The 11,924-nt window shown below is 54.3% G+C and overlaps 1 protein-coding gene across 1 annotated transcript; it reads left to right on the top strand.

Moving 5' to 3' along the window:
- Positions 1-2,568: 2,568 nt before the first annotated feature.
- LOC113940631 (interferon-induced very large GTPase 1-like) lies at positions 2,569-11,921 on the top strand (the record flags this gene model as incomplete). Its single annotated transcript, XM_027631785.1, is given in 3 exon segments — positions 2,569-2,665; positions 7,028-10,713; positions 10,716-11,921. Coding segments are annotated over 2 exon segments (4,890 nt in total), but the record flags the coding sequence as incomplete, so codon positions are not given.
- Positions 11,922-11,924: the final 3 nt, after the last annotated feature.

Consider the following 11,924-nt stretch of genomic DNA (forward strand, 5'->3'; position numbering starts at 1 on the left):
AGGTGAGAGCAGACCGCGCGGTGCCGGCACCCGGTGCGCTCCGAAACCTGTTGTCACTGACAATGCCTTAATTCCTTTACACCTACCGCAGCAATCCGCTTCGGGGAAACCGTGGAGCGGCTGAGAAAGGACGAGGCACGGCTTCAATACACCTTTTCTTTATCGCAGGGGGAAAGCGCGCGGCCCTGGGCACGAGAAGAGGCCGCCGGGCTCTTGGGTTCTGCTCAAGGCTTTGCCAGCAGGCTGCGCCGCTCCCGGGACAGCTTCACCCTGTCCCTGTCCCTGCTGCCACCTCGGGTCACATGTCCTGCTCTGAAGTTCCCCGGCCCAGCTGTGGCTGCTCCCTGCCCTGCAAAGACACTCCTGAGGCTGGAGCCCCTCTGCTCTGGAGCCAGGCTGGGAAAGCTGGGAGGGTTCACCTGGAGAAGAAAAGGCTCCAGGGAGACCTTAGAGCCCCTTCCAGTGCCTAAAGGGGCTCCAGGAGAGCTGGAGAGGGACTTGGGACAAGGGCCTGGAGGGACAGGACAAGTGGGAATGGCTTCCCAGTGCCAGAGGGTGGGTTTAGATGGGATATGGAAAGGAATTTTTGGTTGTGAGGGTGGTGAGGCCCTGGCACAGGTTGCCCAGAGAAGCTGGGGCTGCCCCATCCCTGGAAGTGTCCAAGGCCAGGCTGGACAGCGCTTGGAGCAACATGGGATAGTGGCAGGTGTCCCTGCCCATGGCAGGTGGTGGACTTGAATGAACTTCATGGTCCCTTCCCACCCAAACCATCCTGGGATTCTGTGATAGTATAAGAGTCAGTGCAAGAAAAAAGGATTTGTTACAATCCCTAGAAACAGGAATCAAGGTTATCTTTTCCATTCAGGGAAGCTACGAGCCCACACCCATCAGGAGATGATTCCAGATAAAGGAGGCATTGCAGGGAAGGAGGAGGAATGTGACCTCCAAGTTTAGACAGAGCCTATGTGAAAGGCACAAATAAAATCTATTTTTCCAAAGCACATTTCCCTCTGTCTCTCTCTCCCTCATCCTTCCTCTCCACAGAGAGGAAATTTCCAATTAACAGGAAGAAAACCTCATTGACATCCTGCTTTGTGCCAGAGGTGGAGCAAAACGAATAAGGTCACTGATCCAAGCCCTGATATCATGGCCATTTTTGGAGCCAGCCACCGGGAGTTATACCTGAATTTCCACAATGCCCCCAGTTCTCCTGCAAACCCTCTCGGCAGTGAAATCATTCCTGTTAATTAGCAGAGTGACTTTTCTGATGCAATTCACTGCAGCCAAGAATGAACACACACCAATAAACATTGCAGCAAACTTTGAGTGCAATTACAGGGACCCAGGATGGGCTGCCAAGCAGCCCACGCTCGTTCAGGGGATGGCTCTGCACATCTGGCAACGCTGGGCGAGCACTCCAGGCAAGAGCTGTGACCCAGGCCTGCTCTGGGTGCTGGGGAGGGAGGGTCATCCAGCACAGGGGAAAGGCTCCAACAGCCAAAGGCACCAGCAGGCCTGGCACTGGCACCCACCTCAACTACTCCTTCCTCTCCAGATGCCTGTGGTTGCTTCTTTGGGACCTCTGTGCCCACATTGATCTGGGATGGGGAGAGCAGCTTGCTGCTCCTCCACTGCACATCCAGGAGGAGGCCCCTGTTTTTGTAGATGTCCCAAACCACCAGCTGGGAACAGCAACCTCCTGCTTCAGGTGGGACAGTGGATCCAGAGGATGTTGGCAGCAATCAGCTGGGAAGAGCAGAAGTTGTGTCCTTCACCTGCATGGCAAGGAGGGCTCCTGCTGTGGGACAGGGCAAGGAATCCTGGAAGATGGACACGACCCGGCTGGGTGTGATGGCACCTGGAAATTACCATGTGCTGGGCTGATCACACAGTGTGGGCAACAGGGGAAGGGGGGATTCTGCCCCTCTGCCCCCTCAGGTGAGACTCCACCTGCAGAGCTGCCTCCAGCTCTGGGGAACAACAGCACAAGGATGTGGAACTGCTGGAGTGAGTCCAGAGGAGGCCACAGAGATGCTCTAAGGGCCGGAGCCCCTCTGCTCTGGAGCCAGGCTGGTGGAGCTGGAGGTGTTCACCTGGAGAAGAGAAGGCTCTGGGGAGACCTTAGAACCCCTTCCAGTGCCTAAAGGGACTCCAGGAGAGCTGGAGAGGGACTTGGGACAAGGGCCTGGAGGGACAGGCCAATGGGAATGTCTTCCCAGTGCCAGAGGCCAGGCATAGATGGGATTTTGGGAAGGATTGTTGGCTGTGAGGATGGTGAGTCCCTGGCACAGGTTGCCCAGTTCTGGGACACCGATGATCTAGGGATAGAGGCACAGACAGGGTGGTTTCCAGCCAGGAGGCCCAGGCAATGCCCAGCTCCTGCTGCTTTTCGTGGAATCATAGAATCATTACAGTTGGAAAAGACCTCCCAGGCCATCGAGTCCACCTCTCATTGATCAACTTTTAAACCCCGAACCAGGCAGCAGCTCTGCAGTTTCACTTCACTTTGTTGCAGTTAAACGCCCCATTTTCAGGAAAGCAGCAGCCAACGCCCCACGGCTTTTCTGAAAGTGAAAGCAGCATCCACGGCAGAGCCGGGGCCAGATAACGAGGGGAGCTGCGCTGGGCTTCTCCCAGCCCCGAAGCTCCGGGCACAGAGGAGACGGTAGGACCTTGGGCTGAGCTGCGGGGCTGGGAGCCGGGATCATTGCGGAGCGGGAACTTGTTGGTCTTCTACTTCCCATTCTGTGTTTTTTTCCCATGGCTGGGGAGATGCCAGGGAAACCGAAGAGGGGTCTGAGGGCAGTGGACGGGTGGTCTGTGCTCCGAGCGGGGCTGGAGGAAGCCGCCCGTGCTCACAGCCGGTTTGGGGCAGCTCGGGGGATCCGTGTGCGCTGCGGGGGCTGAGCTGGGAGGGTGGGAAAGAGGAGGGGTGGAGGGGGAGGGAGCGAGAGCGGGGGGAAGGAGTAGGTTCTGGGGGGATTCAGGGGCATAGTGGTGTGTGCAGAGGTGCAAAGCCCGGCGCAGAGCCGGCAGCGGGGCTGGCTGGGGACAGATCCCTTGCGGAGTCCCTTCCCTTTGCATCCTGTGCCCGGTTGGAAACGCACCCTGCAGGCGGGGCCGATCCTGCCCGTCCCGGGCACCACCAGCCCCAGGCGGGTCCGAGGGGCTGCGCTGCCCTGAAGGCAGGAGCGGGGGATGCTGGGGCCGTTGTGGGGGAGGGGGTGCTTGTTACAATCTGCTCAAATATTGCAGAAAGAACTTCAGATCCGAATATTCTCTTAAGCAAAATTAAAAACCACACGAGTTATCTGTTGATACGAAAACTGATTTTATTAATTGCTAAAAGATGCAAAGAGAAAGAGGAAAAAGTAACAAAAGTTGGAAAATGCTAAGATTACTTCTAGAAGCAGAGAAAAGATACCACCAAAGCTACCCTTCCGCCGAGCTGGTCTGGGGGGGGGGGGGGGGAAAAGCGGTTTCTCCCTTTTTTTTTTTTCTCTGTCTCTGCCGCTTTTCGATGTTATCTCTTTAGCTTGCGGGGGTTGGGGTGTCTTAACAGCTTTAGTTCTCTGGAATGCAGCCAGGAAGAGTGCTTTTGCCACTCACGCCGAGCCTCCCAGGCCCTCAGAAATATCGTAAGGGAAGATACAACTCACGCAGGTGGCACGGTGGGTCTCAGTCCTCTCCAGGCCAGCAGAGTTCCAGTCTCCAGTGACAGGCAGGCAGCATGCGGTGGCAGAGCAAAGGTGAGGGGAGCTGGGAAGAGCTTCTCAGATAGGGTAACTGGTTGTCTCTCCCTTTTGCTTTCCCCGATCTTCCAAAATTTTTCCTCAGCTTTTACAGTGTTCAAAGGAGACTGTAAGTGGTTTCTTGGCACATAGCCCTATTCAGATGTTCGAGTAGAAACGATAACCATAAACAATAGGGGGCAGGAAAACTCCAGGAGGAAGCTCTGCTGAGAACTTCCGGTAGAAAGCCAACAGAGAATTTTTGGTAGGAAGTTGTGACAGGCAGAAACAATGGCTAAACATTATTTTTGGCATTTCTATGTTATCTGTGTGCTACACTGCTGCCTGTGCCCCGTGCTACTCCTGAGGGAGCAGGGCAGCTCTGGGGGGACGAGGGGCCCTCCTGGCACCTCCTGCTCTGGCCCCAGGCCTGGGGAGACACTTTGTCCTTTTCCTCCACGTGGAGGAAGGGTGGGATTCACCTCTCTTACAGTCGAAACTTCACAGCCCAGAGTACTCTGCTCCCTGCTGCAGCCCTTCAAAGCACAAACGTTTCCAGAGCCCATTTCCGTGGGGCAGAGCTGGGGAAAACACTCTCGGGGGGCTGTTCCTGAGAAATGAGGTGCAGGCATTCCCATGGCAGGTCCTCCTGCCAGCCTTGCTGCTTCCCTCCCTCGCTTTCAAGGAGAAAAGGGATCCCGAGCTGTTCCATAAACCGTCTCAGTGGTTCTCTGCACTAACACAGTTGCATGTGGCTTTTTCCCTGTTCCTGAAGAAATAGGAAGCAGTGCTGGGACTGCAAAGGGTGCCTGGGGGCTGGTTCAGGGTCTGGCTGGGCTGGAGTTCATGTTCTCCAGCACAGCCACCGGCAGCTGAGACTGAGCCAGTGCTGGCAGCGCTGCAAGGGGAGAGAAGCTGGGAGGGGACAGAGCTGGGACAAGTGGCCTGAGGGGACAATATCCAGCAGTGGTCCTGACCCAGCAGGTGCCTTCGAGAGCAGCTGCTCCAACCCCCGAGGCTCTGCTGCCCAGGCAGCAGCTGCACATCTGCCCCTGAGGGGAATTGATGACTAAAGTCCCTCCTTTGCTTTGCCAGCACACCCAGTTTACCTCCACTGCCTGAACTCCCCTGACCTGGCCCCAGCCGTTTTTCTTCCCTCTGCTTTTCCCCTTCTCTGTCCCATCCCACTGGCAGGAGTGCAGTAGCTGCTGGGGGGTGACTCAGGGCCTGGTGGGATCCAACCCCAGTGCCATTTCTCCCTCTTCAGCTCTCCTGGAGCCCCTTTAGGCACTGGAAGGGGCTCTAAGGTCTCCCTGGAGTCTTCCTTTCTCCAGGTGAACACCTCCAGCTGTCCCAACCTGGCTCCAGAGCAGAGGGGCTCCACCCTGGGAGCATCTCCGTGGCCTCCTCTGGACTCGCTCCAGCAGCTCCACATCCTTGTGCTGTTGTTCCCCAGGGCTGGAGGCAGCTCTGCAGGTGGAGTGTCAGCTGAGTGGGGCAGAGAGGGGCCTCCTGTGCTGCCCATGCTGTGGGCCACACAGGGTGTTTCTGGCCTGGGTCCAGCCTCTCACCCACCAGCACTCCAAAGTGCTTCTCCCCAGGGCTGCTCTCCGTCCATTTTGTGCCCAGTTTGTCTTTGTGCCTGGGATTCCCAAGACCAGGTGCAGCCTTTTGCACTTGGACTCCTTGATGTTCATGAGTTTTGCACTGGCCCAACTCTCCATCCTGTTGAGGTCCTTCTTGTGGGATGTCCTGGTTCCAACCAGAATGGGGTTAATTTTTTGGCGTTCACAGAATCCTAGAATATTGTGAGTTGGAAGGGACCCACAACAATCATCGAGTCCAACTCCTGGCCCTGCACAGGACCATCCCCAAGAGTCACATCCTGTGCACAAGTGTATCATCCAAATGCTTCTTGAGCTCTGCCAGCATTGGTGCTGTGACTATTGCCCTGAGGAGCCTGTTCAATGTCCAACCACCCTCTGGGGGAAGAATCTTTCTCTAATATCCGACCTAAACCTCCCCTGACACAACTTCAGGCCATTCCCTGGGGTCCTGTCACTGGTCCCCACAGAGCAGAGCTCAGTGCCTGCTCCTCCTCTTCCCCTCCCAAGGAAGTTATAACTGCAGTGAGGTCTCCCCTCAGTCTCCTCTTCTCCAGGTTAACACACCAAGTGCCCTCAGTGTCCTCACATGGCTTCCCCTCTAGGCCCTTCTGCCTCATCTGCTTGACTTCCCACATTTGGGAATTTCCTGCTCCTGCCCTTAGGAGGTGGTGCATAAAAAGTGACCAGCACTGATGCAGCCCAGCCCCTTCCAAAGCCTCTTCCCAGGGGCCGTCCCAAACTCTCTCCCTGAGCAGCCTGGACTCTGTTCTCCTCATGTTCAGGGTTGAAGGTTTGCTGGTACTTTTCCTCCTGTCACCAGACATTTTACACTCGATGACTTTGTGGTGGCTGTGGCCAAGATGGCTCCAAAGGCCATCACAAGACCCTCTCTGGTAATGAGGAGCAAATCCTCAGGGGCACCTCTCCGAGTTGGCTCCCCAAGTCTCCAGTCACTACTGATGGGCCAACAGAATGCCCCAGGCACAGCTCTGGGCAAGGACACTTTGGATTTTCCCACTGCCCTGGGGTGGGAACCATGTGTGTCCCAAGGGGCAGCTCCTGGGGGAACAGGCACGAGTGGGGTGAGTGAGGGGCTCGGCGGTGGCAGCTGGAGCCGGAGCACAGGTCCCACTCGTGTGCCCGTGCCAGGGTTGGGGTGAGTGTGTCTGGGGAGGGAGGTGCCTGTGGGGTGAGTGTGTGAGTGCTGCCTCTGTGTGCTGGGAGCACCAAGGCGGAGCAGCCAGTGAGCAGGAGAGCCGTGGGGCTGGGAAGAGGGTGTAGGATGCACACAGGGGTGTGGGATGGGCAGAGAGGCTGTACTGGTGCTTGAGGTATCCAGGAATGCCTTTGGCTCTCTGCACTTATGGATTTAGGAGTCCCGTTGAGAGGATGTGGGTGATGTTGAAGGCGACACCTTGTCCATGGCAGGTTGTGTGGCCAACTTTGTGTGTGTGTGTGTGTGTGTGTATGTGTGTTGTCTCTGGGATACACACTCAACTTCAGGGCTGATCCCACAACAGATACATCCATTGTCCTGGGAAGGAGACCCTGGGTCTTGTGACATCCCAGGCTGGGCTCCAACGGCTGGATGGGAGCATCCCCAGGCCCAGAGCTGCTGCAGAGCCTCTTAGAAGAGCCTGGGGCCTCTCACAACAAACCTTAGGGAAAGTCTCTTTTCTTCCCCTACAGCCATGCCTTCACAAGATGACACCCAAAAGGGGGATGAAAAAGCACAGCTCCTGGCTTCACAGGAGGACACCCAAAAGGGGGATGGAAAAACACAGCTCCTGGCTGAGGTATTTCAGAACGAAGGACTGGAGGTTGGATATTGGCTCCCCAAACTGTCCGAGATCCTGGGAGTCCAGTGCACAGAAGCCCTGCAACATCTGCAATATGAAGACTACCTTAAGCTGGAGTGCCATGTGCGGCACTCCTGGGAGAAAAACGCGCTCCAGAAACTCCTGAAAATACCAGAGAAGAAAGCAGCTTCTGAGGAGCTGCAGAAGCAGAGACAAGAAGCGGCCAAGCAAGTCCTGAAGGAGCTGACAGAAACACCCAAGAGCCGCAGCCAGAGCCAGGATGCTGTAAGGCAGAAAGCAGAGGCTCAATGGCAAGCCATGGAGATTTCCAAGGAGTTCCAGCCAGCGCCAAAGAAGCCTTTGGCGGATGTACTGGAGAGCAACTTGAAGCAGCTGGAGCAGCAGGAGTCATCAGTGGGCAGGAGGGAGAACATCCCCGACACAGAGGTGCTGAGGCAGGCATCAGGGGGACTGGCCCTGCAGGGCATCTACAGAACCAGCAGAGCTGAAGATGTGCTGGCAAAGCGAGAGCAGCTCATCAGGGTTCCTGAGGGATTCCAGCTAGTCGGTCCAGAGCAAGGATCGGTGCTTGAGAGGAAGGAGTTCTCCTCCAATGCAGCAGAATCCTCTTTCACCAAGTCCATGGAGCAGCTGGGCTTCACCATCAGCGCTTCTGCCAAAGCCGAGTTCTGGAGGGTTAATTTGGGCCTTGGTGTAGATTACAGCAGGTCCTCACAGTCAGAGGACACCCACCAGTCCAACTCTGAGAAGAGCTACTTTTGCATCACCAAGTACCAGTACATCCCTCTGGCCTCCTGCTTCTTCCAAAGGCATCAGCTTCTCCTCTCAGATGCAGCCCTGCAAGAGCTGCAACGCATGGAGCAGCTTTTGAGCTTCACTCGGGAAGAAGACAAGCCCAACCTGCTGGAGAGCTTCTTCCACAGGTTTGGGTCCCACGTCGACCAGGGTCCCCTCCACTTTGGGGGGATATTCTGGTGGAAGGCGTCTACAGAAGGATTCAGAGACGAGCACCGGGAAAAGGTGAAGCGACAAACATCTGAAGCCCTGAACAGCTTTGTCGGGGCCAGTCTTGGCGGCTTTGGGGCCAGTGGAGGAGGGGCCGCAACTGTTTCCAAATCCAGCTCAAAGGCCTCTGGCGAGGACCAAGCCAGAGAGAACTCCCACACAGACATTCAGCTCTATGTGGTCAACACAGGGGGCCCATCAGAGACAGATTCTCTTCCTCAGTGGAAGACGGGGCTTGTGTCTAATAACTCAACGTGGTGTGTTATCGACCGAGGCTTCCAGCTGATCCCGGTGTGGGATGTCATCCTGTGCAATCACAGCAGGGATTTTCAGTCCGTCTATAGAATGAGCAGTGCCCTCAGGGCTGCATACAAAGCACTGACAAATCAGAGCGTTGACACCACTGTTAGAGAGGAACTGGCCAGTGCAGTGGAAGAGGCCAGAGATTTCATGGAGTTTGTGAAGACCTGGGAGGGGACAGTGGATGAAAGGAAACTGCTCATGCTGATGGATCTAAAAGAGAATCTGAATGCAAAAACCAAGAACCCCAGTGTCTGGATTGAGGTGTGCCTGTCGGACAAAGCCCTGCAGGAGGTTCTGGTGAACACTGTGAGGAGCTGCCAGGAGTCACCTCCAGAAAACTCCACCTCTATCAAGGCACTGTTGTGGAGCCTCCTGGATCCTCATATCAGTTCTGTCAAGAACTTCCCCAAGTCTTCCTTCATTATGCAATGGATCTTCCAGACTGAGCACAGGCTTCCCAAAACTTCCAAAGCCTTTGAGCTTGAACAGCTCATAGAGACACTGCAGCAAATGATGGAGCACATCCATGCTGTCACCTACACACCAGGTGTGCCATCTGCTACTGCCATTCAGAAAGCAAAGATAGAAGCCACCTGGAGTACAATCTGTGCGATTCATTCCTCACTCCAGTCTCTCCAGGAAGGGGCTCAGAAGGACATGCAACTGTTGGTGCTCTTAATTGCGACCAGCATGGGGTACCAGGTGGACAGCAACACTTTTCAGCGCCTCCTTGGACATCAAGAAATTCAGTACATGGCACAGGCAATGCAAGCAGCACATGAGCAGTATCTGAATCTGAAGGAGCAAGATGCTGAGAGAGCTGAGGCCTCCCTTCTGCTGACAGGTCTGACTGTGACCCCTGAAAGTAAAGAACTGTCCCCAGAGCAGAAGAAGGAGCGTTTAGTTTTCATGGAAAGGCACATGAAAGGCTTATGGTCCACAGGGATAAAGAATCTCCTCCAGAAGCACAGGGAATGCGAAGACTGGGAGATGCTGGAATGTGACTTGGACAAAACCATGTTAAGTGGCAGCAAATCCAAAGCAAATCAAGCCACTGCAAACCAAGAGTTCCTCCACTTGCTCAAGCGCCTTGGACTAGAAAGTCACTATCCAGGAAAAATGGGAATGGGAGATTTCCACATCATCTGCAAGACATCTCTGCATGACAGACAGCCCAGCAAGGACCAGGAACTGCCATTTCACTTCCTGCAGAAGCTCTTAACCGTGGATTATCGGGTGAGGTACATGACTTGCAGGGAGGGGAGCAACCCAGGACTTGCCCCTGTGCCAGAAACCACAGAGCAAGAAGCCTCAGACTCCTTTGAAAACTTTGTAAATGATTTGGAGGAAGCAGCCCCTGAAGCTGCAAGCAGGGAGGGCCATGTGCACCCCATGGACATCCAGATGGCAATTTTCCACTGTGCTGATGACTTCTTGAGACAGTTCATTGCAACCAAGCTGGCCTTCTGCCAACTGGCACTGCCTCTGCTGGTGCCCAAGCCAGGCACTGCCCAGATTGAGTTCCCACTCTGGGCCCTCAGCCAAATCAAAAGGAGCTGGAAAGAGGCGGAGAAGTCGGGACAGCAGCCCGGAATGAACAGTTACAATAACAAACTCATTCATCAGGCAGAGACACCCATCGTGTCCTTCATCCGCATTGGCACCTCTGCCTCCTTTTCTAAGTCTCAGCTCCTCAGTGCTCTGCTGAGCAAACAAAGACACGACACCTTTTTCCATCGCCATTGCCGAGGCAGCACCAGAGAGCGTTTGCTGATGGAAGGTGTTGTGGAGATTGCCTGGTACTGTCCCCAGGGAAGCCCTGATGACACCTTTGAGTGCTGTGTGGCTTTCTGTAACCTGCGTGGAGATGCCAGGGATCACGGAGCACAGCTGCAGTTCTTACAGGAGATCTCTGCTGTGAACGTGGCTCTCGTATCCGAGTCTGAGCACATGAACGACAGAGGAAAAAAACTTCTGCGTGACCTGTCACGGTCGCAAAGGCCTCTGGTTTGTCTTCTCACTGACAAGGAGAAGGTTTCAGCTGGACAATCCAGCAAAAATATAACAATAGGGATCAAGAACAGAAATGAAAGAGTAATGTTACATGAGCTGAGCAAAACAATCGGGAATCTCCTGAAAGGGTCCAACTCACGTTTCAGTCTGGCTGCCTGCGTGGACAAAGCTCGCCAGCACGGATTCTTAGTGGATGAAGATCAACCCGATCCGCCACCACTGATTCTTTGTGTATGAAGATCAACCCGACAGCCAAAGCAAAGGCAAAGGAGCTGGTGACTCTTCTGAAGAAAGAGAAGCTGTCTGAGATCAACTCCAAGCTCCTACCTCTTCAAGAAAATCTGTGGTACAAGTGGAGCCAAAGTGAATCCAAAAAGGCAGAAATAAGAAGAAAGCAAGTACAGCAAGCTTTCCCCCGCAATCAGGTGATGAAGCAATTTTTTGGCTTTCTCCTGTCACAGCCTGTAGATACCAAGAAATACTTCCTGCAGTGGATGAAGGTCTTTATGGACGACCTGTCCTCTGGTTGCCTTGAAGAACTGAGGTGAGACCAACACAAGTTACGGTCTGAAATCCGTACAGGAAAGGAAGACCAGGAAAAACCCAGTGAGTTAAATGCCCTCTCTGAAGAAATCAAAGATTCATCCATTGGCCCTGAGCATCTTTTAAGAGTGGTAGGGCAGATTTTTGAAGCTAAGGAAGTAATGAGTTCAGAGCATGAAAATGTTGTCAAACTGCCCCAAACTGCAGCAGACCTGATGGTTTCAGGGTATTCTGTGGATCTGATGAATAGAGATGCTTCTGACCTCTCCTTGGTCTGCTGGGTGGGAGCAATCTTTGACAGCCTAATTGAGAGGCTGGGGGACAAACGAGTGTTTGTTCTCTCCGTGCTCGGCATCCAGAGCACAGGGAAGTCAACCCTGCTGAATGCCATGTTTGGGCTGCAGTTCAACATCAGTGCGGGGAGATGCACCCGGGGAGTGTTTATGCAGCTCCTCCCACTGGACGAGGAGCTGCAACAGGACATGGGCTTTGATTACATGCTGGTTGTTGACACAAAGGGGCTTTGTGCCCCACTCATGGCCAGTAAACAGTCCCTGAATGATGATAACAAGCTGGCCACCTTTGTCACTGGCATCAGCAACATGACCCTGATCAACATCTTTGGGGAAAATCCCTCAGACATGCAGGATGTTCTTCAGATCACTGTGCAGGCTTTTCTGAGGATGAAGGAAGTACATCTTTCCCCAAGCTGCCTCTTTGTCCACCAAAATGTCAGAGGAGTTACTACCAAGGAACAGAACCTGGGAGGACAAAGACTTTTTCAGGAGAAGCTGGATGAAATGACAGTGGCAGCTGCCCAGCAGGAATCCTGTGACGTCTCCTCCTTCAGCGACATCATCCACTTTGATGTGAACACCCACGTTCACTATTTAGATCACCTG

This window comes from Corapipo altera, unplaced genomic scaffold (assembly GCF_003945725.1).
Source record: "Corapipo altera isolate COAL_440 unplaced genomic scaffold, ASM394572v1 72988, whole genome shotgun sequence".
Taxonomy (NCBI): Eukaryota; Metazoa; Chordata; class Aves; order Passeriformes; family Pipridae; genus Corapipo; species Corapipo altera.